The sequence below is a fragment of the Sciurus vulgaris genome (assembly GCF_902686455.1).
Source record: "Sciurus vulgaris genome assembly, chromosome: 16".
In the NCBI taxonomy this organism is placed as follows: domain Eukaryota; kingdom Metazoa; phylum Chordata; class Mammalia; order Rodentia; family Sciuridae; genus Sciurus; species Sciurus vulgaris.
Window position 1 is genome coordinate 13,162,379 of NC_136477.1, and position 27,937 is coordinate 13,190,315.

Sequence of the window (27,937 nt, forward strand, 5' to 3'; positions counted from 1 at the left end):
TTAGAAAACTTGGAATGGAACCACCATTTGACCCAGCTATCCCACTCCTTGGCCTATACCCAAAAGACTTAAAATCTGCATACTACAGAAATACAGCCACATCAATGTTCATAGCTGCTCAATTCACAATAGCCAGACTGTGGAACCAACCTAGATGCCCTTCAATTGATGAGTGGATAAAGAAACTGTGGTATATATATACAATGGAATATTACTCAGCCATAAAGAATGATAAAATTATGACATTTGCAGGCAAATGGATGAAATTGGAGAATATCATGCTAAGTGAGATAGGCCGATCTCAAAAAGCCAAAGGATGAATGATATCGCTGATAAGTGGAGGATGACACATAATGGGGGGGAGGGAAGGGTTAGAGTTAGGGTTAGGGAGGGGGGCAAATATGGAGGAAGGAACTACTGTATAGAGGGTAAAGAGGGGTGGGAGGGGTGGGGGGAAGGGAAAAAATAACAGAATGAATCAAACAACATTGCTCTATGTAAATTTATGATTACACAAATGGTATGCCTTTACGCCATGTACAAACAGAGAAACAACATGTATCCCATTTGTTTACAATAAAAAAAAAATTTGCTCTAATTAGTTGTACATGACAGTAGAATGCATTTATACATCACGATAGATCATACATAAAATGAGTGTAATCTCTCATTTTTATGATCATATATAATGCAGGATCACATTGGTCATGCAGTCATACATGAACATGAGGTAATAATGTCTGTTTCACTCTACTATTCTTCCCTCCTGCACACCCCACACCACCCTACCCCACTCTTCAATCCCCTCTACCATATAAAGTAACTCTATTCTTCCCTAGCGCCATACCGCTTATTGGGTATTAGCATCTGCATGTCAGAGAACAAGTTCAGCTTTGTTTTTTTGGGATTGGCTTATTTTGCTTAGCATGATATTCTCTAAGTCCATCCACTTACCAGCAAATGCCATAATTTCATTCTTTAAAGCTGAGTAATATTCCATCACATATATACCACATTCTCTTTATTCATTCATCTGTTGAAGGGAATCTAGTTTGGTTCCACATTTTAGATATGGTGAAATTGAGCTGCTATAAACATTAATGTGGGTGTATCACTAGTATGTCGAATTTAAGTACTTCGGGTATAAACCAAGGAGTGGGATAATTGGGTCCAATGGTGGTTCCATTCCAAATGTTCTGAGGAATCACCATACTGCTTTCCATAACAGCTGCACCATTTTGCATTCCCACCAGCAACGTATGAGTGTATCTTCCCCGACATCCTTGCCAACGTTTATTGTTGCCTGTATTCTTGATAATTGCCATTTTGTTTGGAGTGGTATGAAATCTTAGAGTAGTTTTGATTAGCATTTCTCTAATTGCTAGAGATGTAGAACATTTTTTCATATATTTGTTGATTGTTGATTGATTTTTTATCTTCTTGCAATATACTGAGCCCAGGTCCCACTTCTCTCAAACCTCCTCTGAGCCCTAAGGAGAAACAACACACACACACACACATACACATACACACATACACACACATAGACACACACACACAAATGCCACTTTAAACACACAACATACTGTGTTCTCCTCACCCCCAGTCACATTATTAGAAAGGAATGTGCATTGGTTAAACTGTTGATATCAAATCACTTTTTTCACATCGGCGTGAAAAGGTGCCCAGAAGTCCCAGCTGGTGAATATCCGCTACACAGGACATATTTGAGCTTTCTTTCTGCAGGGCTCTTTTCCACTCTGTGTTTTCACATCCAAGATGGCGGACTAGGGGGTGGCTGCTTTCCTTGTCACTTTGTAACTTGGATTTCTAGCAGAGGATATCTGTTTCTCTGTGAGGCAGTCTTTGCTGCTTATTGATCCCTTGCTCTTTATCCCTTTTGTCCACCTTGATTACCCATAGTGTGCCAGCATATCAACTACTTTTTGAGTGCAGATGGCTCACTGACTGCCGCCTATCATCCTCCATTTGCCTGTTTGTCTGTCTCTTGCCTGCCCATCACCTGCCTTTCACCTGCTCATCACCCACCGCCTGAAGTCCACCTGCTGATCATTCACCAGTAGCCGGCAGACTGAATGTAGACTGCCAGTGGATTGCCAGCTGCCTGCTGTTGCCTGGAAGTTCAGTGTCACAGTACCTGTAGGTTCTGCCATTTAGAGACAACAGTCAGGACCTGTAGGACCCCAGCTGGACTGGCCGCACTCTGCCTCCAGGACCTGCACCCAACCAACTGCACCCCACCTCCGGGAAACCCAGCCGACCATGCCCACACCCCGAGATGCAGCTCCCCATTTGCCAACACATTTGGAAGCCAGAGCAGCCATCTTGGATTGTCCTGGAAGCCGTAGCTCCCATCTTTAGGTGGGGCAAACCCCATCCTGAGACACCTGCTGGAGACTAGAAGCTCATTGTCAGGTACCTCTCATGCATCAGGCTACTGAAGACTGGGAGGTTTCATTAGTATATGACTGTTATAGTATGGATTTTTTTTCTCCTTTTTGAAAAATTTTAAGTTTTTATTTCTTTACTTTTCTTGCTCGTTCTATTTTCCTTTTATTTACATTTCCATTCTGTGTTTAGATGATGTGGGATGGAAGAGGCTGGACACCCAAGGATTTTGCAGGAACCAGGGTTATTGACTGTAGGTGGTCCAGAGGGCTCTTGCCTAAAACATTCTCTGGACAAAGATTTTGGAAATTCTTTGAACTTTGTACCCAGTGGGAGGAGGGGCTGGGAGGTTTCACATGACAAGCGCTTTTCACAAGCTTCACAAGTTGTTTTTTTTTCTCCTGAAAACCTGGGATTTACAAAAGAGGAAACTACCAACCACAATATCCTTTGCAGGCAGAACTCTTTTCTGACATCCTGTGTAAGAAGCTTTCTGAGAAGAAGAGGAAATTACATGCTACAAATATGGTGGGGGTTTCTGCTTAATTATGGTAAGGGTCTCCCAGGTGGGGGGGCTCTGGCCTGTTTCACAGAGAAATACCAAAGCAAACAAACAAACAAACAAACAAAAACATCAGGCAGCAGATGAGACTCAGTGGCAGAGCACTTGTTTTGCCTGCACAACAGCCTGGGTTCAGTTCCAGCACAGCAAGAAAAGAGGGAGGAGGAAATACAGAAAATCTGGTCAAGTAACAAAAAGGAAATGCACAAAGGACAAAAAAAATGTGCATTTTTCTGGTATGAAATATTAGAGGAGATGTTTTCCTGTGTCATTGGATATTGATTTGACCAAATGGGGTGTTTGTGTCTTATTTAATTGACTCAACAATTGCAGAAGTTTATGGGGCAAAATGTGAAGTTCCAATATGCATGTACGTCATGTAATGGCCAAATCAGGGCAATGAGTATATCCATCTCCTCTTATAGCTGCAGTTTCATTGTGCTTAGATTATTCAAAACCCTCTCTTGAACCTATTAGGAAATATACAATATGTCATTGTTAACTATGTGATAAAAGAGCCAAATTTATTTCTCCTGGTTCCCTGTAACTTTGGACCTGCTGATCAGATTCCCCATTTTTGTACCCTTCCTCTCTCCAGTCTCTAGAAACAATGATTCTACTCTCATCTTCTGTGAGATCAACTTTTTTAGATACCACAATGAAAACCAGTTGGTATTTGTCAATCAGTGAAATAAGCCAGACACAGACAGACGCCAGCTGGACAGCAGCTGGTGGGGCAGATACCCATCTCCTGCTTCCATTTTCTTAGGTGGAATCTTTCCTAGATCATTCCTTGGCTTTCAGTTTTGAAGTCTGAACAAATCCAGTGGGCATGTCTAGTCCTGGTTGTGATCTTCACCTGACAAAGGCCTCCCTAGATTACAGTCTATGAAATTCCACACACACCATGGCAAGTCTGTCCTTCTGCACTGAGGACCATCCAGCGAGTGGGGCATGCCAAGGACATCAGGTCACAAGATTTTATCATCTTGAACTCTGTCTGAACATTTTGATGCAAGGTTGAAATGAGACTTACCGGCCCTGTTCACCCCTTTGTTTTTACAGCAGAATGCAGATATGTCTGCATTATCTTCAATGAAGTAAAGGAAGAGGTGGTGTTGAGAAATAAACCAGGTTAAATTTGGTGGTTTTAAGTACTACAAAATTAAACAAAATTGAGTGTAGCATCAAGCATTAAGGGAAGGAAGATCTATAATACCAATGATTCAGTGCTGGCATGATAGGTGTAAAATTATATTGGTGAAGACCTAAACATAAATGAATATAATAAAGAGTATTCCCCAAATATAGAGGCACATACAGATATTTTTGCTACTTATTGAATGAACAAGGAATCCTGCCTCTGTACATAAGAACATTTGGCACGGGACAAGGCTGTATTACAACTTTGTTGAAAAAGCTTGACTAGTTGAATGAAAGTTGGCATAAATGACTATTTAGCTGGAAGAAAAAGAGATTGGTCCATGACCTCACATACCTTACAGAAATTCAGAGGGATCAAAGGCCAGAGTGAAGTTAAACAACACAGTTTAGAGGGACATTTAGAACACTACACATCAAGTTCAAAATCACCTGATATAAGTCAAGAAACTCAGAAATAGGTGATATGAATAATGTCACTAAATAAAATTAAAAAATGATTATGGCCAAAAATATCACTCCCAAAGTCAAAAGACCAACACCAAAACTGGAAAATTCCATTGAAATTCTGAAAACTGTAAAAAATGGGCAAGTGAAAAAGACTTAAAATCAGCATTACTACAGTCACATGGATGTTTATAGCAGCTCAACTCAGAACAGCTGAACTGTGGAACCACCCTAGGTGCCCTTCAACAGGTGAATGGATCAAAAAAATCTGGTATATGTATATATACAATGGAATATCACTCAGCCTGAAAGAAGAATGAAGTTATGGCATTTTCTGGTAAATGGATGGAGCTAGAGAATATCATGCTAAGTGAAATAAGCCAATCTCAGAAAAACAAAAGCCAAATGTTTTCTCTGATATGCAGATGCTAATTTACAATGGGAAGAGGCTAGGGAAGAATAGAGATACTTTAGGTAGAGGGAAGTGAAGGGAGGGGAGGGGAACACAGGAGTGGAGTGAATCAGGCATTATTACCCTATGTACATATATAACTGTATGACTGGTGGAATTCTACATTATGTATAACCAGAAGAATGAGAAATTATACTCCATTGTATATGATGTATCAAAGTGCTTCCTACTGTCATGTATAAATAATTAAAATAAATTAAAAGATTAAAATAGCAAGCAAAAAAAAATTGGGTAGGTGATAATAATAAGCTAATCAAAATGGAGCCCACCACAGAGATAAGAAGTTCTTTCACTGCTCTCTTCCTCTACAGGTAACACACTCTCCTTCTTTTCCACCCAATTAATTGCATAGGTCCTTGGACACCTGTTCCACTTACAACGAGAACCACTTCGGCACTCTCATTCCCATTGCTAACCTGGCTTCCGTGGCCATCACCTCCCTGTCTACAGTGACCTTTGCATTGCTGACTTTAGTGTTCACTTCTCTTTTTTGCATGATAAATGAATACCCCCACCGATTATTCTGAAAACCAGCAAGCAACCACAGACGCTTCTCAGCTCTGGGCTAGGCTGCTTCTCAGGCAGCCTTAGGTAAATGTTCTTGACTTTCAATCTCTCATTACCTTCCTGCAGCACCTTCTGGGCTCTAAGACTCACCTGGATGTGTTTTCTCAATAAACAGTCTCTGTGTGGAAGTCCAAATTCCTCCCTGGAGAGGTGGGGAAGGGGCCTGAAGCTATGTTGATGGACAAGGCAGCAGAAGGTCTTCCAGCCCAAGTCCCAGAACCTGATACAGGACTCCAAGGCAAACAACCACTTCCTATCCAGATCAAGGTCACACATGTCAAGGGACAAAGACATGAGCCATGTTTACAGCTCTGTGTGTCTGCTCATTAGGCACATTTCTCTCCTGTTATTCCAACCCTGAGCACATCATTTCCCTGTGGAATTTTTTCTTGCTGACTCTGTATCCTCCAGACAAGCAAATTATATCTTAGGGGAATCAGTCTTTGTTATGATTCTTCATGAATTTTTCTGCCTTCCAGAGAGCTCACCTCCTAATACCAATCCCAACCTGGAATTGAAGTTTTCTCCAAGGTCTATGGTGGATGATGCCCTCTGGGTGAGGTAACCTGGGTCCCCAAAGCCTTGATGCCTATGGGGAATGCCAGGCCTGATATTGCTACTCACTTCCCTACCCCTCTCTTCCACAAGGGAATGAATTGTGATCCCTGAAAACCATGACTTCTACAATACTTGGCTTCATGATAGTCTTCCTCAAACAAGCAAAATATTATGTTCATAACACGAGTCAAATACTGTGATTTGGTCGTGTACGTATCCAGCATTTGGTAATTCAGAGATATATTTAGATTCTTTTATACACATTGTTCTAAGATTAGTGACTTATACAATTCGTTTTAGTTTTTATTAAATTCCAATCTTTGTGTTCACTGCTATTAAGACCCTGATTTTAAAATGGTGCAGATGGGGCTTAGAAGGGTTAGGTGAACTCATTGGGAGTTAGGACCTCAACATAAGATTTTAGAGGACACAGAAACATGCAGTCCATAACAGAACAGAAATTCCACAAGGACATGGACTCCCTGCCTTGAACAAAGGTGCTCAATAGATGTTTAAGGAGAGGGAAGTACTAGTAACACTCATCTGATCATTGCACATAGATTTTATTTTTTGCACATAAATTTTCATTATACCACATATTCATGTATCATTATACATCAACTAAAAAATCATGTCATCAGCAAATGGGTAATTTGACTTCCTCTTTTCCAATTGGGATGCCATGATAATTTCTCTTTTCTACTTGCTCTGGCTAAAACGTTCAGTACTTCAATGAATGAGTAGTTGGAGTGGGCAACCTTTTCTTGTTTCAGGTCCTCGAGGAAAAGTTTTCAACTTTTCCCCATTCGGCATGATATCAGCATGGGTCTGTCATACATAACTTTCATTGTGTTGAGGAATGTTCCTTCTCTACGAATTTGTTGAGAATTTTTACCACAAAGGAATGTTGAATTTTATTCAATGCTGTTTCTGCATCCATTGAGCTGATGAGGTAATTTTGTCCTTCATTCTGTTGATGTGATTTTCACATTTGTTGATTTGCATATGTTGGCCCATCTCACAAGATCATGGTGTAGAGGCTTTCTGATGTACTGTTGGGTTTGGTTGGCATTTTATTGAGGATTTTCACATCGACATTCACTAGGGATGTTGCCCTATAGTCTTCTGTGTCTTTGACTGGTTTTGGTGTCTGAGTGATGATGGTCATGTAGAATGAGTTTGAAGGTGTTTATGTCTTCAATTATTTGGAAAATCTGAGAAGACTTGCTATTCATTTTTCAAAGTTTGCTAAGAGTCAGTAGTGAAGATATTGGGTCCTTGACTTTTCTTCTATTAGGAAACTTCTTATTACAGATTTATTCTTCTCACTCATTATCAGGACATACTGATTTTTTAAATTTCTTCCTGATTCAGCAATGGTAAATTATATGCATTCAGGGAATTATTAAGATTTTTTTCAGATTTGGAAAAATCTGGAAGTTTGTGGGCAGATGATTATTTACCATAGTTTTCTTATGATTCATTATATTTCTGTGGTGCCATTTGTGATTTCTCCTATTAATTTCTTCTTAATATCTTTACTAGTGCATTGTGGTTATACATGATATTTGGACTCAATTTGACATAATCACACATGCATGGAATTTAATTTGCTCTACTTCAGTCTCCAGTATGTCACTATCCTTCTCCTCCTTCCCCTTTCTTCTCCTTCCTATTTTCTACTGGTATACTTTCTATTTATTTATTGTTTTTAAAATTGGTTGTTATTGGTATACATAGAGGTGAGATTCACTGTGGCCTGTTCATCTATGTTCACAGTGTGATTTTTTTCAATTCCATTACACCATTCCTCCCTTTCCCCATTTCTCCTTCTTCCTCCTCTATCCCCCTGCAATTATCTCCTTTCTATTTTAATAGAATCACCTGTTTCAGTCAGTTATTTTGCTCCTATAACTAAAAGAACTGACAAGAACAATTTTAGGTCCTTGATCTACTTTGAGTTGAGTGTTGTGCAGGGTGAGAGAATAGGGGTTTAATTTCATTTTGCTGCATATGGTTTTCCAATCACCATTTGTTGGAGAGGTATCTTTTCTCTCACATATATTTTTGGTGCCTTTGTCTAGTATGAGATAACTGTATTTAAAGGGGTTTGTCTCTGTGTCTTGTATTCTGTGTCACTGGTCTACACACTTATTTTGATGCCAATACCATGTTGTTTTTGTTACTATGGCTCTTTAGTATAGTTTAAGGTCTGGTATTGTGATGCCTCCTGCTTTACTCTTCTTGCTAAGGATTATGATCAAGGGCCTAGGAATTGGACCAGAGATCCTGTGCCTAATAGAAGAAAAAGTAGGCCCACGTCTTTATCATGTTGACTTGGGACCTGACTTCCTGAATAAGACTCTCAAAGCACAAGAAGTAAAATGAAGAATCAATAAAAGGGATGGATTCAAACTAAAAATCTTCTTCTCAGCAAAAGAAACCATTGATAATGTGTAGAGAGAGCCTACAGAATGGGAGAGAATCCTACCATGCACACATCAGATAGAGCACTGATCTCCAGGATATATAAAGATCTCAAAAACTGAACACCAAAAGAACAAAGAACCCAGTCAATCAATGGGCTAAGGAACTTCAAAGAAAAGATACACAGTCGATCAACAAATATATGAAAAAATGTTCAACATCTCTAGTAATTAGAGAAGTGCAAATCGAAACTCCTCTGAAGATTTCATCTCACTCCAATTAGAATGGCAGTTATCAAGAAGACAATCAACAATGGTGTTGTCAAGTGAAATAAGCCACTCTCCAAAAACCAAAGGCCAAATGTTTTCTCTGGTAAGTGGATGCTGATATATGATGGGGGTGGAGAGGGTAAGGGAAGAACTTTGGATTGTGTAGAGGGAGATGAGGAGAGGGGAGGGGGCAGAGGGAAGGAAAGATGGTGGAACGAGACAGACATTGTTACCCTACATACACGCATGATTACATGAATGGTGTGACTCTACATCCTGCACAGCCATAGAATGAAAAGTTGTGCCCCATTTGTGTACAATGAATAAAATGCACTCTGTCAACGACATGCAGCACAGACCCTGTCACTGCCCCCTCTATCTCCAGCGCCACTCAGGCCCAGCCCATGGTTCTCCAGCATCGTGCCCCATGGGTTCTCAGTGCTGCACTGTGGCTCCCCATCTACCCACACGTGGGTTTGCCTCTGAGTGCTATCATGGATTAGTCCCATACTGGATTCCTCCATCTTTAGTTGGGGCAGCTCCCATCCTGGAACATTGCATTATCAAGTAACTCCCATGCACCAGGCTACTAAAGATCAGGAGGTTTAAAATAGTATATTTTAGTTTTATTGTAGAATTTAAAAATTTTATTAGTAGTGTTATTACTATTTTTCTATTTTTTATTATTTTTCTTTATTTTCCTCTTATGTATTTGTTTCATTGAAGTCTCTTTCGCCCTTTTCTCATGCTAACAACCAATTTCTTTTGATTCACTTTCACTCTTCCTGTGACCTAGTACCTCTATATACTCACTTTTAAAAAAATCTCATTAATATTATATCCTACACCTCTCCCCATCCTCTTTGTCCACCATTAGAAATTGTGGACATTATTGCAACCTATTGTTTATGCTGTAGATATTAATTGAACTCATCATCTCTGTTTATAAAGACAATACTGTTAATATCTTAATAGGGGCTATTTGGGTTGAAGTTTGCATATTGTTTGTATTGTGTGCTGCTAATATTGATCTCCCACTTTAAGGAGAGGTATTGGAAATCTGCAGGGACACTTTAAGTCTACAGGGGGGAAATTGTAATCCCTGGGATTCGCAATGCTAGAGGGGAAGATACACAAACAACATGAAAAAACAAGGGAAGAAAGTGCTCCAAAAAAACCTAGATGCTATATTAATAGAATCCAATGACAGCATGGCAGAAGAAATGTCAGAAAAGGAGTTCGGAATGTACATAATTAAAATGATTCATGAAGAAAAAGGTGAGATAAGAGAGCAAACGCAGGCAATGGACAATCACTTCAATAAACAGTTAAAAGAGCAAATGCAGGAAGCAAAAGATTATTTCAGTAAATAGATAGAGATCCGGAAAAATAACCAAACAGAAATCCTTCAAATGAAGGAAACAATAAGCCAAATTAAAGACTCATCACCAACATGGAAAGCATCACCAACAGACTAGATCACTTGGAGGACAGAATCTCAGACAGTGAAAACAAAATATTTAATCTTGAAAATAAAGTTGACCAAACAGAGAAGATGGTAAGAAATTATGAACAGAACCTTCAAGAGCAATGGAACATCATGAAAAGACCAAATTTAAGAATTATCATGATTGAGGAAGGCACAGATATACAAACCAAAAGAATGAACAACCTATTCGATAAAATAATATCAGGAAATTTCCCAAACCAAAAGAATAAAATTGAAAATCAAATACAAGAGGATTACAGAACACCAAATACACAGAATTACAATAGTTCCACACCAAGTCACATTATAATAAAAATGCCTAACTTCCAAAACAAAGATAAAAATTTAAAGGCTGTGAGAGAAAAATGTCAGATTACATATAAGGGTAAACCAATATGGATGGATATCAGTGGATTTCTCAGCCCAGGGCCTGGAACAACATATTTCAACCTCTGAAGGAAAATGGATGCCAACTGAGAATTTTATACCCAGCAAAACTTACCTTCAGATTTGACAATGAAATAAAATCCTTCCACGAAAAATAAAAGTTAAAAGAATTTGCAAATAGAAAGCCTGCACTATAGAACATTCTCAGGAAAATATTCCATGAGGAAGAGACGAAAAACAACAATGTAAGTCAGCAAAGGGAGGAACTACCCTAAAGGAAAAGTCGATCAAAGGAGAAACCAGGCCAAGTTAAAAACTAAAAATAAACCAAAATGGCTAGGAATACAAATCCCATTTCAATAATAACCCTGAATGCTAATGACCTAAAGTGATCAATCAAAAGACATAGACTGGCAGATTGGATTAAGAAAAAGAACCCAAAAGGACCCAACAATATGCTGCCTTCGAGAGACTCATCTCAGAAAAAGACATCCACAGACTAAAGGTGAAAGGATGGGAGAAAACCTACCATGCACACGGACTCAGTAGAAAAGCGGGGGTTTCCATCCTTATTTCAGATAAAGCGGACTTCAACCCAAAGTTAGTCAGAAGGAATAAAGAAGGACATTGAAATCAGCAAGACATAACAATCATAAATATGTGTGCCCCAAACAATGGTGCATCCATGTGTGTTAAAGAAATCCTTCTCAATTCCAGGAATCAAATAAACCACAATGCAATAATACTAGGTGACTTTAACACACCTCTCTAACCATTGGACAGATCTTCCAAATAAAAATTGAACAAAGAAATAATAGAACTCAATAACACAATCAATAATTTAGATTTGACAGACATATATAGAATATTCCATCCATCCACGAGTGAATACACTTTCTTCTCAGTAGCACATGGATCCTTCTCTAAAATAGACTATATTTCATTCCAGAAAGCTACTCTTAGAAAATATAAAAAATGGAGATACTACCTTGTATTCTATCAAATCATAATGGAATGAAATTAAAATCAATGATAAAATAAAAAACAAAAACCACTCCAACACCTGGAGACTAAATAATATGCTATTGAATGATGCATGGATAGTAGAAGACATAAAGGATAAAAAATTCTTAGAGGCAAATGAGAACAATGATACAACATATCAAAATCTCTGTGACACTGTGAAAGCAGTACTAAGAGGAAAATTCATTGCATGGAGTGTATTCAATAAAAGAATAAAAAGTCAACAAACAAATGACCTAATATTACATCTCAAAACCCTGAAGAAAGATCAACAGAACAATACCAAAAGTTGTAGAAGACAGGAAATAATTAAAACCAGAGCTGAACTCAATTGAAACAAAATAAAAAACTCAAAAATTGATAAACAAAAGTTGGTTGTTTGAAATAAAAAACAACAAAATTGATAAACCCTTAGTTACGCTAATGAAGAGAAGGAGAGAGAAAACTCAAAATACTAGAATTCGTGATGAAAAAGGAAATATCAAGACAGACACTATTCAAATACAAAACATAATTAGAAGCTCTTTTGGAAATTTATACTCCAACAAAATAGAAAATCTCAAAGACAGACAGGTTTCTAGAGACATATGATCCACCCAAACTGAATCAGGAGGACATACACAATTTAAACAGATGAATTTCAAGCAATGAAATAGAAGAAACCATCAGAAGCTTACCAACCAAGAAAAGCCTGGGACCAGATGGATTCTCAGCCAAGTTCTACAAGACCTTCAAAGAAGAACACATTCCAATCTCCTCAAAGTATTCCATGGAATAGAAAAGGAGGGGACCCTTCCAAACACATTCTATAAAGTTAGTATCACCCTGATACCAAAGCCAGACAAAGACACACCAAGGAAAGAAAACTTTAGACCAATATCCCTGATGAACATAGATGCAAAAATTCTTAACAAAATTCTAGTAAATTGTGTACAAAAACATATTAAAATCTTAGTGCACCACGATCAACTGGGTTTCATTCCAAGAATTCAAGGTTGGTTCAATATCTGGAAATCAATAAATGTAATTCACATCAACAGACTTAAAGTTAAGAATCATACGATTATTTCAGTAGGTGTAGAAAAAGCATTTGATGAAACACAGCACTGCTTCATGCTCAAAACACTAGAAAAAATAGGGATACTAGGAACATACCTCAACATTGTAAAGTCTATCTATGCTTAGGTCATGGCCGACATCATTCTAAATGGAGAAAAACTGAAAATATTCCCTCTAAAATGTGGAACAAGGCAGGGATGCCCTCTTTCACCACTTTCATTCAACATTGTCCTTGAAACTCTAGCCAGAGCAATTAAAAATTAATTCAAATTAATTAAAACCAAAGAAATTAAAGGGATACGAATAGGAAAAGAAGAACTCAAGCACCAAGTAAAGCTGCATCCTATGGTGGTTCCATTCCTAGTCTTTTGAGGAATTGCTATACTGCTTTCCAAAGTGATTGTGCTAAGTTACAGACTCTCCCACACTCTATGAGTGTACATTTCCTCCACATCCTCTCCAGCATTTATGGTTACTTGTATTCTTGATAATTGCCAATCTGACTGGGGTGAGCTGAAACCTCAGTGTAGTTTTGATTTCATTTCCCTAATTGCTCGGGAAGTTGAACAGGTTTTCATGTATTTCTCGGCCATTTATATTTCTTCTTTTAAAAGACAGCAAAATATCTTTATCTATAGTTGCACTACCATGCAATAGAACATGAGAACCCTTTTCTCCTATCCAACTATGATGTAGTACCCATTGGCCAGCCTTTCTCCATCCCTCACAACCCCTCACTCTTCTCAGTCCCTGGGAACTACTGTTTACTTTGTGCTTCTGAGATCAGCTTCTGTGGATTCTACATTTGAGTGAGATTCTGCAGTCCCTGTCTTTCTGTGCCTGGCTTATTTCACTTAACACAGTAGCCTCCTGTCCTAAGCACAGGATGGATCAAGGACACCCATTTTTAATGATTATACAGCAAAACATTTAAAACATATGGAGCACTTCCTTGAATTTCACACAAATGGAATCACGCCATACATATTCTTCATTGTTGTGGAGCTCTTGTGATTCAGCAAATTTAAAATTTAACATTTCAAACCTGTACAGGTTATTATATGTTTTTATTCGCAAATAAATTAGCTAAAATTAAAAAAATCAAGCAATGCATGTCTCAGGGTACAACATAGGGCACATAAGACTAGTCACACTTACTGAAGGTGGAACTGTCTTTTCTAACTGGGAGGGAAGCAAAGGATCACATCCAGCTACAGGAAAGTGGAAATTACATTCAATTAGTTCACATCAATAAATTTTTTTCCTTGTAAACTAAGAGATTAACCTTGAATGTACAAATGAAGTACATGGACCATAAATGATCTCCAGAGAGAACAGTGCTGTGTTTGCCCTCCACGCCCAGTGCACCTTGGAAGCACAATGCAGACCTCACAGCTGAGGACAGACTGAGGAGACCAGCAGAGCTCAGGGTGACCCTCCACCCCCTATCTTATACTTCCACTTGATGATCGTAGTGTTATTTTATATCATTTGGTTTTAGGATGGCTTTGTACACAGCAATAGCTAACTACTGAAATAATCCAAGGGAAAAAGAACTGAGTGCAATAATAATAATCTCCTACTTCTGATTTTGACCTTTGTTTGGACACTTGGTGAGAGCATTCATAATTACTCTGCTATTCAAGTTCCATTCACGTAACTGTATTACAAAGTGACTCCCATGAGCTTCCAGCTGAACTGGAGTTTGGAGGGACGTGCACCTTTGAGTAGGGGTTGGTCGACCCTGAGTCATAAGGCTGGACTGGAGTTCAGGCTCTCCTGTGAGTCATCCAAAGATCATAAATTGATTCCTGAGGGCAAGGGGATAATACTGGATGATCTTGTTCACTCACCTCCCCCATAGAAATTGTGATAAAATTTAGAAAACTGGGAGACCCTTGGAGCAATAGGAAGAGTCTTATTTGCAGACAGTACTAGACATATCCAACAGCAACAGGAAGACAATTCAATGAAACAACATACCGTCCACCAACCACTCCTGAAACCCAACGCATAGACCCTCCCACACATGGACAGTGACCTCCCACACCTAGTGGGCAGAAACAGACAGAATGTGCCAAGAAATATTTTCCATAGCAATAAAATCACCTCATTTAAACTTATGCTCCATAGTTTGTAAGGTATTCCCTGACAGTGAGGCCATATTGAATCCATCCGTTTGTTCAAGTGTGTCTCTCCACATAGGCTCCTTGGAAGCCTCATGGACAGTTTTTTCCAATGTGGTTTACAGTGCGGAGAGCTGAGTCAGAAAACAGGACCCTAAGGAGAGAACGAAACCCAGTGACCAGTTACAAAGCAGCCTGGTGAATTGAAGTCCCAGGAAGGGCAGTGAAGGTGGGGGTGTAGAAAACAGTGACCAGGGACGCAGCTCAGCACGGTGCTTAGCCTGCATGAGGCCCTGGGCTGCAGTGCCAAAAGGAAGAGAGGAGGGAGGAAAAGGAAAAGAATGCATTATGTGAGCACAGGGGGAGCCTGTGGCCTCGGAGTTCAAATATTACACAGCCCTGTAAACGGCTCCCGTTCCCAAGTGCAGGGTGTCCCGGATGCGTCGTGAGACTCATGACCATTCTTTAGTAAAAGACAAGAAAAATAACCTGTTTTTTATGGTATTGGAGAAGAAATTATTCTAAAGGGCTGGGGATTTAGCTCAGTGTTGGCGAGTGCTTGCCTGATGCTCCTGAGGTCCTGGGTCCCCTTCCCAGCACTGGGGGGCGAGGGAGAAGAGAAAAGAGAAGAAAGAGAAAGAAAAGGAAGGACAGGATCCCACCAACATGAACTTCCATAAGAATGGGATCCTAACCAGAATAAGATGTATTCCATGCTTATATACTTACATTAAAATGGATTCTGCTGTCATGTATAGCTAAAAAGAACCAATAAAAACAGAAAATTATTCTTAAGAAGGCTGTGTTGCTCCAGGCTATAAGTGGGAATTTCCAAATGTTGCTGACCGAAGGTTGGGAATAAGTTTGGGAAGATAGAACGTGGCCAAGGAAAACAAATTTGAAAGGCCAGAAAGAACAGAAAGCCTAGTCAAGACGGTTACTTTAATCATACAGGGAAATTGATGTTGAAGAAATGGAAATTACAATAATTGATCAAGATTTCAGTCTATAATCTGATTAAGGAATCATGGTTTTGGGCTCCAAAACTTTGAGATTTGAAATCATGGGCAACTCTTCTGAGGTGGCCCAGGTGTGCTCCCAAGGAGTCTCCTCAGAGCACTCTTGATGTCCCTATTCCTCAGACTGTAGATGAAGGGGTTCAGCATGGGGGTGACCACAGTGTACATCACTGAAGCTGTTGCAGTAGAGCGTGAGTTTTGGGTCACAGCAGAACTGAGGTACACACCTAGGCCTGTGCAATAAAACAAGGAGACCACAGAGAGGTGAGACGCACAGGTGGAGAAGGCTTTGTACCTGCCCTGAGCTGATGAGATTGCACGGATGGAGGAAACTATCTTGCAGTAGGAGTAAAGGATGCCAGCAAGGGGGCCACCAGCCAGCAACACAGATGCAAGACATACCACAAGGTCATTAACAAAAGTGTCAGAACAGGCAAGGTGGACCACCTGGTTCAGTTCACAGAAAAAGTGGGGGATTTCCAAATCTGTGCAGAAGGAGAGCCGCAACACCATTAAGCCTTGTAATAAGGAATTCAGGACACTCACGATCCAGGATGCCAGCACCAGCAATCCACAGACATGGGGGTTCATGCTGACTGTGTAGTGCAGGGGGTGGCAGATGGCCACAAAGCGGTCATAGGCCATCACAGCCAGGAGGAAGTTGTCCAATACTACAAATAATGTAAAAAAATAAATCTGTGTGATGCAGCCAGCATAGGTAATGACCTTGCTCTGGTTCTGGATGTTCACCAGCATCTTTAGGACGGTGTTGGAGGTGAAGCAGATGTCCACAAAGGACAGGTTGGAGAGGAAGAAGTACATGGGTGTGTGCAGGTGGGAGTCTGAGATGGTGGCCAGGATGATGAGCAGGTTCCCCAGCACAGTGACCAGGTACATGGAGAGGAAAAGCCAAAAGATGAGGGGCTGCAGTTCTGGGTCCTCTGAAAATCCCAGCAGAAGGAATTCTGATACCTGTGTGTCATTTTCTGATTCCATGTGCTGCGTGTAACTACCAGAAAAGAGAAACATGGCGTGAGTGATTTTTGTCCCTGATCCTCCTCAGGACATTCCCAGCACCATTCCTGATTCAGAATTCAAGTCTCTAGGGAAGGACTTGCAAACACTGCCTATTCAATAATTAAAATGAGCAATTCTTCATGCCCTCCAGGAATGCAAGCAGAGCTCCTATGTGCTCCTGGCCCTGTCCAGGTGATGCATGTGGTTGCTGAAATATGAATGTCCCTATGCTTCAGTAATGAAGAAAGAAGTAGATAAATTATTTTTGAAATGGGAGCAGATTATTTTTAATGTTTTCACCGTAAAGGAATGCTACATGGTTTTGGAGATAGATTTTGAACCTCACAAAACTCACACATATATTAAAACATCACATGGCGTGCCATCAATGTGCACAAGTTTTAGACCTCATTTACAAATTATAGAAAAAGATCATATAGCATATCAGATTGTTATAATTGTAATGAAGAGAAAGGTTGCAGTTAAAAAGGAGAGCAGATGTGGTGCTGTTTTTATGGGGGTCCTGGCAAGGCAGGTAAACAAGATGGCATTTGAATGTGGAGACCTCAGGTAAGTGCGGGGAGCAACAAGGTTAACTCCAGAAGCAGGTGTCTGGCAGCAGGGGTGAGCAGTGCAAGGGCCCTGGGACTGGTGCTTGCTGCATACGTCGTATTCACCGGGGAGCCACTGGCAGACAGAATGAGCAAGAGGGAGATGGAGGAGAGGTTGTGTCTGAGATTGCTGAGGAAGGTGGCCTCCATGAAACTCTTGAGATATTAAGACTGTCAGGATTGAGAGGGTCACTTGCCACATATTGTCCCTGGTACTTTTGTTTTAACCTGCTTTATCACGGTGTAGTTATACTGTATGCATATCTAATCTGTGCAATCTGATGAGTTCAGACATGTGAACCCTGGTGATTCCATCACCACAATGAATGTCAGAGACACATCCACCCCCTCCCAGAGCATGCCTGCATCCCTTTGTTTTCTGTTTTATCGGTTTGATCTGTGGTCAGAAGACTGAAAATGAGATCTGTCCTCAAAGCAAAACTTCAAGTGCAGAATGTCACTCACTAGCTCTAGGCACTGGGTCGCACAGCAGAGGCCTGAAAACTGAACATCCTACATAACAGCCACTTGACATCGTTAACCTGTTGCCCATGCTTTCCTCTCCTGCCCAGCCTGGACACCACCACTCAGCTCCCAGCCTCTGAGTTCAGCCTTAGATGTCTCATGTACGAGCAGTGATGCAGAATTTTGCTCTCAGAGTGATCCCAGGTGTCCCGGCAGATTTCTCCTTCTTTCTCTGTTAGCTTTTGGGCACAATTCGACCAGACACAGAAACTACTGGAAAAGATTACCTAACATTACAGAGTATAGCTTAAACTTGTTTCCCACCAACTTTATTATTTTAGATAAATTTGTATATAATGGAGTTGCTGGGTAAAGGGACACACAAGTCTGCTAGTTTTAAATTTTATTGATTTATTTATTTCAAGGTCCTGGGTCTAACCCTGGGACTCATGTACATTAGCCAAGTCCTTTTGCACTAAGCCACCCATCCCCCAGTGAATCTGCTAGTCTGCAATGTGTATTTCAGGGTGGCTACTCAGGAAATTGGAATGTGTAAGGTTTACAACGCTACATGAAGTGCCCCTTTCCTTAAACCCTTGCCCATAATAAATACGTTTTATTTTGACCTTTATTTTGTGATCATGATTATTTTCATGAATCATGATTATTTTCGTAGCTCTGTTTATGAGTTCTGACCGTGCATGTGGCCATGCATGTGGGCTAGAGGCATCTTGGATATCATCTCACCTATTTCTGACGGGAACCACATGATGCTTATTATACAGAACTCCCTTGTACAGAAAGGGAACATCCATACATATAATGAAACTACTGTGTCTAAAATATATTCATGAGAAAGATGAAGGCAATCTATGGTTGAGTGCAAAAAAATCTGTGTCACCAGAGGGCAGAAGACAATGGTTACTTGTAATCATAGAACCAACCCCCAAAGCAGAAAGGGGGTAAGAAGAGAAAACAGATCTGCAAGAGGATGGCAAAAGGTATCCACAGGACACTGATTAAAAAAAAAAAAAGTGTAAATGAATCCAAGAGGGATCAGTGGAGGGCAGGGCAGGGTGGGAGCAGCACTGGGGACGGAATTGGACCAGGTCGTGTTCCATGCTTTTGTGATAATGTCAGGGTGTATCCTGGTGTTATATAAAACTAAAGAGAATAAATTCAAAAATCTGCAAAAGAAAAAGGTATAAAAGACACTTGATTACAATTAACCATGCAGAGGAACTTCCCAAACTAAAAATGCAATTAGACTTTTGGGTCTTTTTGATTTGGCCACAAAATTTTCCCCAAATATATCTATGCATATATAGAAACACTAAATGGTAAGCAACAATCTTGGAAGGAAAAAAAAAAACTCCTCCATTTTATTTTATTTTTTTGGAAAAAAAAGCGAAATCACAAGATAAAACACTCAGATCTGGGTTGGGGTCATGGCTAGAGCACTCACATAGCATGTGGTTCGATCCTTAGCACCATATATAAATAAATAACAGTAAAAGTCCATCAACTAATATATATATGTATATATATATAAATATATACATATATAAACTCAGATTTGATAAAAACAATGAACTTTCACAAGAAATTTAGAATTTCAAAGAGTAAGAAAATGGCTAACAAACAAAAGCATTGCAGCATAAAGCAATTTAGTTTTCCCTTTGACCTAGCAAACAAAACATAGTTGGTCAGGTGAGTACCCAGCCTGAACGAAGATATCGTGAGAAGCCTGTCTCACAAGCTGTTGTTGCAAGGTGACATTGGTAAGCAATCCATTAGTCTAATCCTGTAATGAATAAAGAAACAGACTCAAACACACTTCACATTAAAAATAAGAGAAAAAAGACCTCCCCGCATGTTCCTCCACACCTAATACTCAATTTTCTAACTCCCTAGTTGCAAAACTCTTTGGATGTGCTCCAATTTTATGTGAGATTGCTTATACCACTTCTTCATTCAGTCTCATCCATTTAGCCTCCCATCATAGAATTGTCAGCAATGATCTCTGTGTGCATTGCAGAGTCTACAAAACACACAGCTCTCTTTTTAACATAGGAAACACATTGCAAATTAGACAAGAAAACAAGCACAGTAACTCTCTGCTCTGGGCTGGGCTGGCTTGGTTCTCAGGTGACCTCAGGTAAATTTTGTAGACTTTTCTTCTTGCAGATACTTGCCTGCAGAACCTGCTGTGGTCTTAGGACTCACCTGGATGGGGCCTCTAGGAAGAAGGTCTCCTTGTGGAAGTCTGGATTCTGGTCTGGATGGTTAAAGACGGAGAATGAAGCTCTGACCCCAGACAAGACAGGAGGAAGGAGTGAGGCGCTGGTTTACTCTCTGTGGGATATAGCCAGAGCATCTTTTTATAGCTCCCTGTCCTGTTCATCAGGTACATTTTTTTCTTGTTACTCCATCCCCTGAGCATGTGATTTCCCTGTGGACTTTGGTCTGAGCAGAAAGGAAAATTGTCCTGCTCATTCCATGTTCTCAAGAGACCAGGTTAGAAATAGGTAAATCCGGTCTTTTTAACTTTCTCCATGAAGCCTCCTGCCCTCTGGAAATCCAATCTCCTCAGCACTTCTGCCGTTGCTTAGTTACAATGTCCTCCAAAGTCTGAGGTTTCCGACTCATTGGACTCCAAAGCCCTGGCCAGCAGAGGGGACACAGCTCCTGATATCTTCAGAAATTTTCTATCCCCTCTTCTTCAAGGAAGAGAACCCTGTTCGTTTGGTATAAAACCATGAGAAATTGCTACCATTCTTGGCTTCATGATGCTTTTTGCAAAACAGTCAGGTGGTTCATGCTCAGACCACAAGATAAGCATGGTCATTAATATTTATGAAACATTTAATAAGAGATATAGGTGATATTTTTGTGTACTGTGTATTCAAGTTAGAATCTTGCAATCCTTGCAATCAAATCCTTGCAACTTAATTTTTACATTTGTCTGTCCTTTTAGGGACTTGTCTTACATTTGCACAAATAGGACAGAGAGAAACAAATTGATCCTCCCAATGTTATGAACTGATTAAGAACGAATATCACCCATGGTGTTCCCAGTTCTCCTCCTCCAGGCCTGTGCTCCTCCTCCGGGGTGATGCTGCCCCCTCGAGACACTGGTGGTGTCTGGAGAAATTCTGGGTTCCTAACTCCCTGAGCCCAACTTAGTGCTGTACCTGGTGGGCTGAAGTCAGGGATGTGGCACAGCATTCTGCAGAGTACCCTGACATGTGGCATCTAGCACCAAGGTCAACAGTGGGGATTTGAGAAAGACTTTTCCAGACCAGAACTTCCCCAGTATCACTTGGGGATCTTGTTTGAATGCAGATTATGGTTTGGGTGGTCAGGGTGGTGGAAATTGAGCATTTGTAACCAATCTCCAGTTACTATTGACCATTCTTTTCTTAACAGACAAAATTGTGTTCCTTTATGGCATAAACAATAATGTTTTGATGTGTACATTTATGTATATATATTTGAAATACTAAATATATCTCATTAATGTACATATCACTTCACATAGTTGTCATTTTTGTGGCGGGAACACTTAATATCCACTCCTGGTTCTTTTCAAGATTCAATATATTGTTAACTGTGGTTACCATGGTATGCAGTAGTAGATCTCTTATCTTGTTCCTCCTAACTAAATATTGTATCCTTTGACCAACATTTTCCCAATCTCCCCTCCCCAAACCTACCCATCCCTCCTTACTACCATTCTAATCATTGCTTTTATAAAATTTTAGATTCTTCCATGTATGGTGGTGCTTACCTGTAATCCCAGGGACTTGGGAGGATGAGGAAGGGAGATCACAAGTTTGAGGCCAGCCCCAGCAATTTAGTGAGACCCTAAGCAACTTACTGAAACCATATCTCAAAATGAAAAATAAAAATGTCTGGAGATGTGGCTCAGTGATAAAAGTACCTCTGGGTTCAATCCCAGTACACCCCAACCAAAAAATTAGATTCTGCATTTTGAGCGAGGTCAGGTGGCATTTGTCTTTCTGCATCTGCCTAATTTCATGTAATAAAATGACCTGTTAGTTCCATGTGTTTTGTTGCACATGACAGAATTTCATCCATTTTTATGGCTGAATCATATTCCATAGTTTATATGTGCCAAATTTCGTTTGTTCATTCATCTGTTGATGGACGCTTAGGTGGAATACAGATTTTAGCTATTTCGAATAATGCTACAAAGAATATAGATATGGAAGTATCTCTTTGAAATACTGATTTCATTAATTTTGGATGAGTATCCACTGGTGCGATTGCCAGATCACATGTTCCATTACTGAGCACTGAGGCTGTTATCCAGTGTCAGAGTCAAGTGCAAGAATATCAAGGCCTTCTCCACCATGAACACCTCCACCCACCTCAGTTCTGATCTTAGGTGGTCGGATGTGAACTCAGTAGCTCAGCTTCTGCCTAGAAAAGTTGATGCTTGCCTCTTGTATATGTCCTCCATATCAGGAAATCAAACTTACAGACCTTGGCTCCTTATATACAAACTTGGTAGGTTCCCCCTTCTCCATGTAGTTACTATGTAAGCTAAATTGTAGGTTAGAACCCACAGAAAATGACCTGCCCAGAGCAGATGCTCCACAGATAGCAACCATTGTGAGCATCACCTTGCTCCTCATTGGCTCAGGTCACTGTGACATCACAAGGGTTTCCTGGCACAGGAAGTGAGTGCAGCATTGACCTACTCCTGGGAGGCAGAGCATGGTGGAGGAGGGGACATGGTCCTAGGATCCCGGTGGGCAGTTCTGAGCCTGAGTCCACCACCCTATGCTGTGTTGGACTCATGGGTGCCATCTCTGACCCACTCATGAGGGCTCCAAGCAGGCACAGTAAGGGTTTTCAGCCTCTTCTAAGTTGCTTTACTATGTTCTGCTGTTGGGAAGATCTGCAAAGCTGATGTTTCGGGTTGCATCGAGTGATTCCTCTGATCTTCCTCCTTCTTGCAAGTCTGGAGCATGTAATTCACAAATATTGATGTCATTAGAAATATCTTTTCTGTTTCTGCCCCATTTAGCATTTGTTTTATGTCTCACAATTGCTTATAGCTCCTCTTTTCTGTAGGAAGAGTGTGTCCCCCTGCCACCACTTTGAGCCGGTACAGAGTCCCACCTGATATGAGTGCATGTCCCTTGAGGGCCTCTGGATTCAGATGAGTGGATGATTAAACTTGGGTGTCAACTTGATTGGCTTTTGGGATGCTTGAAGGGTTGGTAAATCCCTTATGGGTGTGTCTGGAAGGCCCATTCCAGGGAGGAGTGTTGTGGGGGTCTGCACACTGAGTGAGGAAGACCCACCCTCAATGTTAGCCACACCAGGTAAGTGCCTGGGCCCTGGATGGAACCAGAAAGTGTAGGAAGGGGAGACTTTCTTCCTTTGGGAGCAGCGCTCATTCTCTCCTGCTGCTGCTGTCAATCATCAGACTTTCATTTCCTCAGCAGTTGGCATCAGGGGCTGGCACCAGCAGCCTCTGGAGCTCTTGGGCTTTGAGCCTAGAACTGAGGGCTGATCTCTTGGCCAATCTGGTTCTGAGGGTTTCAGCTTCTAGGACTGAGTAATCTGCTTTGTAGTTCTTATCTCCAGCTTGCAGAAGCCACGGTAGAAATACTCATCCTCTGTGACTGTGTGAGTCAATCCTATACCTCCATCTCCATCTTTATCTGTCAATCGTTTATCTGTCTGTCTTCTGTTGGTTTGGATTCTCTGGAGAACCTGATTGACACATGTGACATGGGTTAATTTATAGAATGTGGGGAGACAAGCCCTGCAGAGGTGTCGTGAGAGTCTATCACTTCTATCTTCCTCTCTGTTAGGAAGGGGAGTGCCTCTTGCCTGGGGGTGTTCCTCAGCTGGCTTCCCCAAATGATGATGTACACGGAGCAGAGCACAGCTGGGTCAGAGCCAGATAGCCTGCAGCCCACATGTAATGTTGGGGGGACTCCTCTCTTTATATGAAGATGTTGGGATCTGAGATGTTGTTATCAAAGCCAAGCTGAGCCTCTCGCCCTTTTTATGGTGCTTAAATCATTGAACTTACAGGTAGGTGGACGCAGCAGTATACATGCTCGTTTGTGTCTTCATCCCCAGATGAGTTGTCCATGGGAATTAAGACCAGGCTGGGTGGTAAGGAGGCAGATATGGGGGTAGGATAATGGGCACCAAAGCATAGTTCAATGGAATGTGTTTTAGTTTCCTACAGCACAGTGGGGTGACTATGGCTTTCAATAACCTATTATATATTCTATAAATAACTAGAAGAATGGAGCTTGAAGGCTCCAAACATGAAGTGAATGATAAAGGAATGAAAATTTTAGTCACCCTGATTTGATCAGTGCATATCATATATACATATTAAAAAATCAAACTGTGTCCTATAAATATGCACAAGTTTAAAGTATTAATAAAAAAATGGTTAATGGAAAGCAGTGTGGAGATTCCTTAGAAAACTTGGAATGGACCCACCATTTGACCCAGCTATCCCACTCCTCGGGCTATACCCAAAGGACTTAAAATCAGCATAATACAGAGATACAGCCACATCAATGTTCGTAGCTGCTCAATTCACAATAGCCCGACTGTGGAACCAACCTAGATGCCCTTCAATTGATGAATGGATAAAGAAACTGTGGCATATATGTACAATGGAATATTACTCAGCTATAATGAATAATAAAATTATGGCATTTGCAAGCAAATGGATGAAATTGGAGAATATCATGTTAAGTGAGATAAGCCAATCTCAAAAATCCAAAAGGCGAATGATCTCACTGATAAGTGGATGATGACACATAATGGGGGGGTGGGAGGGGGACAAGAATGGAGAAAGTAGGTACTGTATAGAGGGAAAAGAGAGGTGGGAAGGGTGGAGGGAAGGAAAAAATAACAGAATGAATCAAACATCATTACCCTATGTAATGTATGATTATGCAAATGGTATGGTGTTACTCCATGTACAAACAGAAACAACATGTATCCCATTTGTTTACAATAAAAATAAATTAAAAAAAAGAATAAAAAATGGTTAAGAAGGTAGAAATGGTAAGTAGTCTGATTAGATTATTGCACTCTCTCTATACACATGTGGTGATTGTTACACACTGCGCCCCTTGAATCAGTACAATTAAAACGACCTGCTTGAGAGTGCCCCTTTCCCTTTCCTATCCTTCAATAACCTCTCAAGGGAGAGAGTGGGTCCTCTCAGGGAGGAAACAGACAGCATGCCTCACCTGCACTCCAGTTTTGTTGGGTGTCTTAGAGAAGTTTCCAGAGAGTCCTGCCCAGGTGTACCTCTTGACTTTTGATGGACAGCAGGATGGCATCAGACTTTCAGGTCCCCACTGCCATGACAACTCTAGGTCACCTTGGCTCCTGCTGACAATTCTAATTGGATACTTAACTATAAATTCTTACAGAGTTATGGTTAGGAGGAATTATCCTTATTTCCCTGTGTCCTGGGATCTGGTTTGTGAAAAGGATCACAAATGTCTCCCCCTTCAGGGTAACTTGGGTTCCTCTTGTTGACATTATTTCAGGCCTGAATTTCTCCGGCAAATAACAGATAGTTGACCAAAGCCTCGTCCTTCAGCCTTTGAGTTTTAATCCTCCTGTAACTCCCATCAGGATCAGTGCCACCTTCCATTTTGCCCCCAACCTGGGACAAAGGAGTTGGAAAGTTTCCACTTGCAAGTCTCATGGTCTTTACATTTGAAAAAGACCTCATGCGGCCATTGATGGTTCTAAAGATTACTCCTGGTGTGGTCTTTACAAGACCTTAATTTGGGCCCTGTACCCTAATTGCCTGACCAATGAGCATTCTTTTTAAAAATTATTTTTATATTTTTACAGACTGCATTTCGATTCGTTGTACACAAATGGGGAACATCTTTTCATTTCTATGGTTGTGCATGATGTAGATTCACACCATTTGCGTAATCATACGTGTACATAGGATAATGATGTCTGTCTCATTCCACCATTTTTCACACCCCCTTCCTCTCATTTCCCTCTATGTAATCTAAAGTTCTTATTCAATAGTTGTTACCGAAACGGCGTGGTATTGGCACCAAAATAGACATGAAGAGCAATGGTACTGAAGGGAAGAAATAGACAAACCCATAGAGTCATCTGATAGTTTATATGGGTGCATCATAGCTGTACATGGTGGTGGAATTTGTTGTTACAGATGCATGCATGCACACAATTTAACTACAGAATTTGGCCAATATCATTCTCCTTTATTTCCCCTTGGTCCCTTCCCTCTGCTGTACTGTCCTCCCTCCCGTTTTCATGAGAACCCCCACCCTGTCCTTTCACTTTCTTTTTCCTCTCTAGCTTCCACATATGAGAGAAAATATGTGACCCTTGACTTTCTTGAATTTGGCTTATTTTGCTTAACAAAATGGTCCCATCCATTTTCCTGCAAGTGACCTAATGTCATCTGAGAAGACAGGCTTTTTAACAAATGGTGCTGGAAAAATAGATGTCCATATGTAGAAGAATGAAACTTCACCTCTCTCACCCTGCAAAAAATTTAACTCGAGGTAGATAGAAGACCTAAGAATTGGACCACAAACTTTGCAACTGCTAGAGGAAAACACAGGTTCAACACTCCAGCATTTTGGCACAGGCACTGACTTCCTCCACAAAACCCCTGAAGCACAAGAAATAAAACCAAGAATCGATAAGTGGGAAAGCATCAAATTTCAAATCATTTGCACAGCAAAGGAAACAGAGTTTGAAGAGAGAGTCTACAGAATGGGAGAAGATCTTTGCCACCTGCTGCTCAGACAGGGGATTAATATCCACAATAAATAAAGAACTCAAAAAACTTAACATCAAAACTCCCATAAAACCAAATTAATAAATGGACAAAAGAACTAAACAGATGTTTCTAAAAAAATAGAAATGCCCAACAAATATAAAGAATTGTTCAACATCCCCACAGATCAGGGAAATATAAATCAAACCTATATTGAGATTTCATCTCACTCCAATCAGAATGATAAAATATCAAGAATATAAAAAAATGCTGGCAAGGTTGTGGGGAAAGTTATACACTTACATGTTGTTGGAGGGACTGCAAATGAGTCCACCCACTCTGGAAAGAAGTATGGAGGTTCCTCAGAAAACTGGGATCCACCACATGATCCAGCTGTCCCACTCCTTAGTATAGATCTCAAAGATCTGCAATCCACATCAATGTTCACAGGCCACATCAATGTTCACAGCAGCACAATTCACCATAGCCAAGCTATGGAGCCAGCCTGGATGCCTATCAAAGGATGAATGGATAACGAAAATGTGGCATTTCACACAGTGGAGATTTACTCAGCCATAAAGAAGAATGAAATAATGACACTAGCTTGTAAATGGATGAACTGGAGAATAGCATGCTAAGTGAAATAAGTGAGATGCTTCTGGAAGTTTTTCTCTCACATGAAGAAACTCAAGCAACACAAGGGAAAACAAGGAGGAAGGGGATCCCTCCAAAATGGAAGGGAGATAGTGGAGGAAAGGAACAGGTTTGGGGTGGGGAGAGAGACAGGAAAAGGGAGGAATGGTGGGAAAAAATTGAACAAATTATACTATTTACATATGTGAATATACCATTGTCAATTTCAATTTCTGCATGTCTATAAAATACTAATTATAACCAACCCATAAACAAATAAAAGACCAGTAGTAGAGAAGGGGAACAGGTTAGGGAGGAGGGCAGGGAAAGATGAAGCCCTGGTGACTGAGAATTATATTCCATGCTTATATGACTGTGTCAAAGTGAACCCCAATATTATGCATAACTATAATGCACTAATAATGGCAGAACACATTGT

At 40.5% G+C, this 27,937-nt stretch overlaps 1 protein-coding gene across 1 annotated transcript; it reads right to left on the bottom strand.

The window, feature by feature from the left end:
* Window positions 1-16,017: 16,017 nt before the first annotated feature.
* LOC306647097 (olfactory receptor 7A17-like) lies at window positions 16,018-20,371 on the bottom strand (the record flags this gene model as incomplete). The annotated part of the gene is made up of 2 exons (XM_079116121.1): window positions 20,295-20,371; window positions 16,018-16,984 (listed from the first exon to the last, which is right to left on the bottom strand). The coding sequence occupies exon 2, from the start codon at window positions 16,969-16,971 to the stop codon at window positions 16,018-16,020; it is 954 nt and encodes a 317-aa protein (XP_078972247.1). The 5' UTR covers window positions 16,972-16,984; window positions 20,295-20,371.
* Window positions 20,372-27,937: the final 7,566 nt, after the last annotated feature.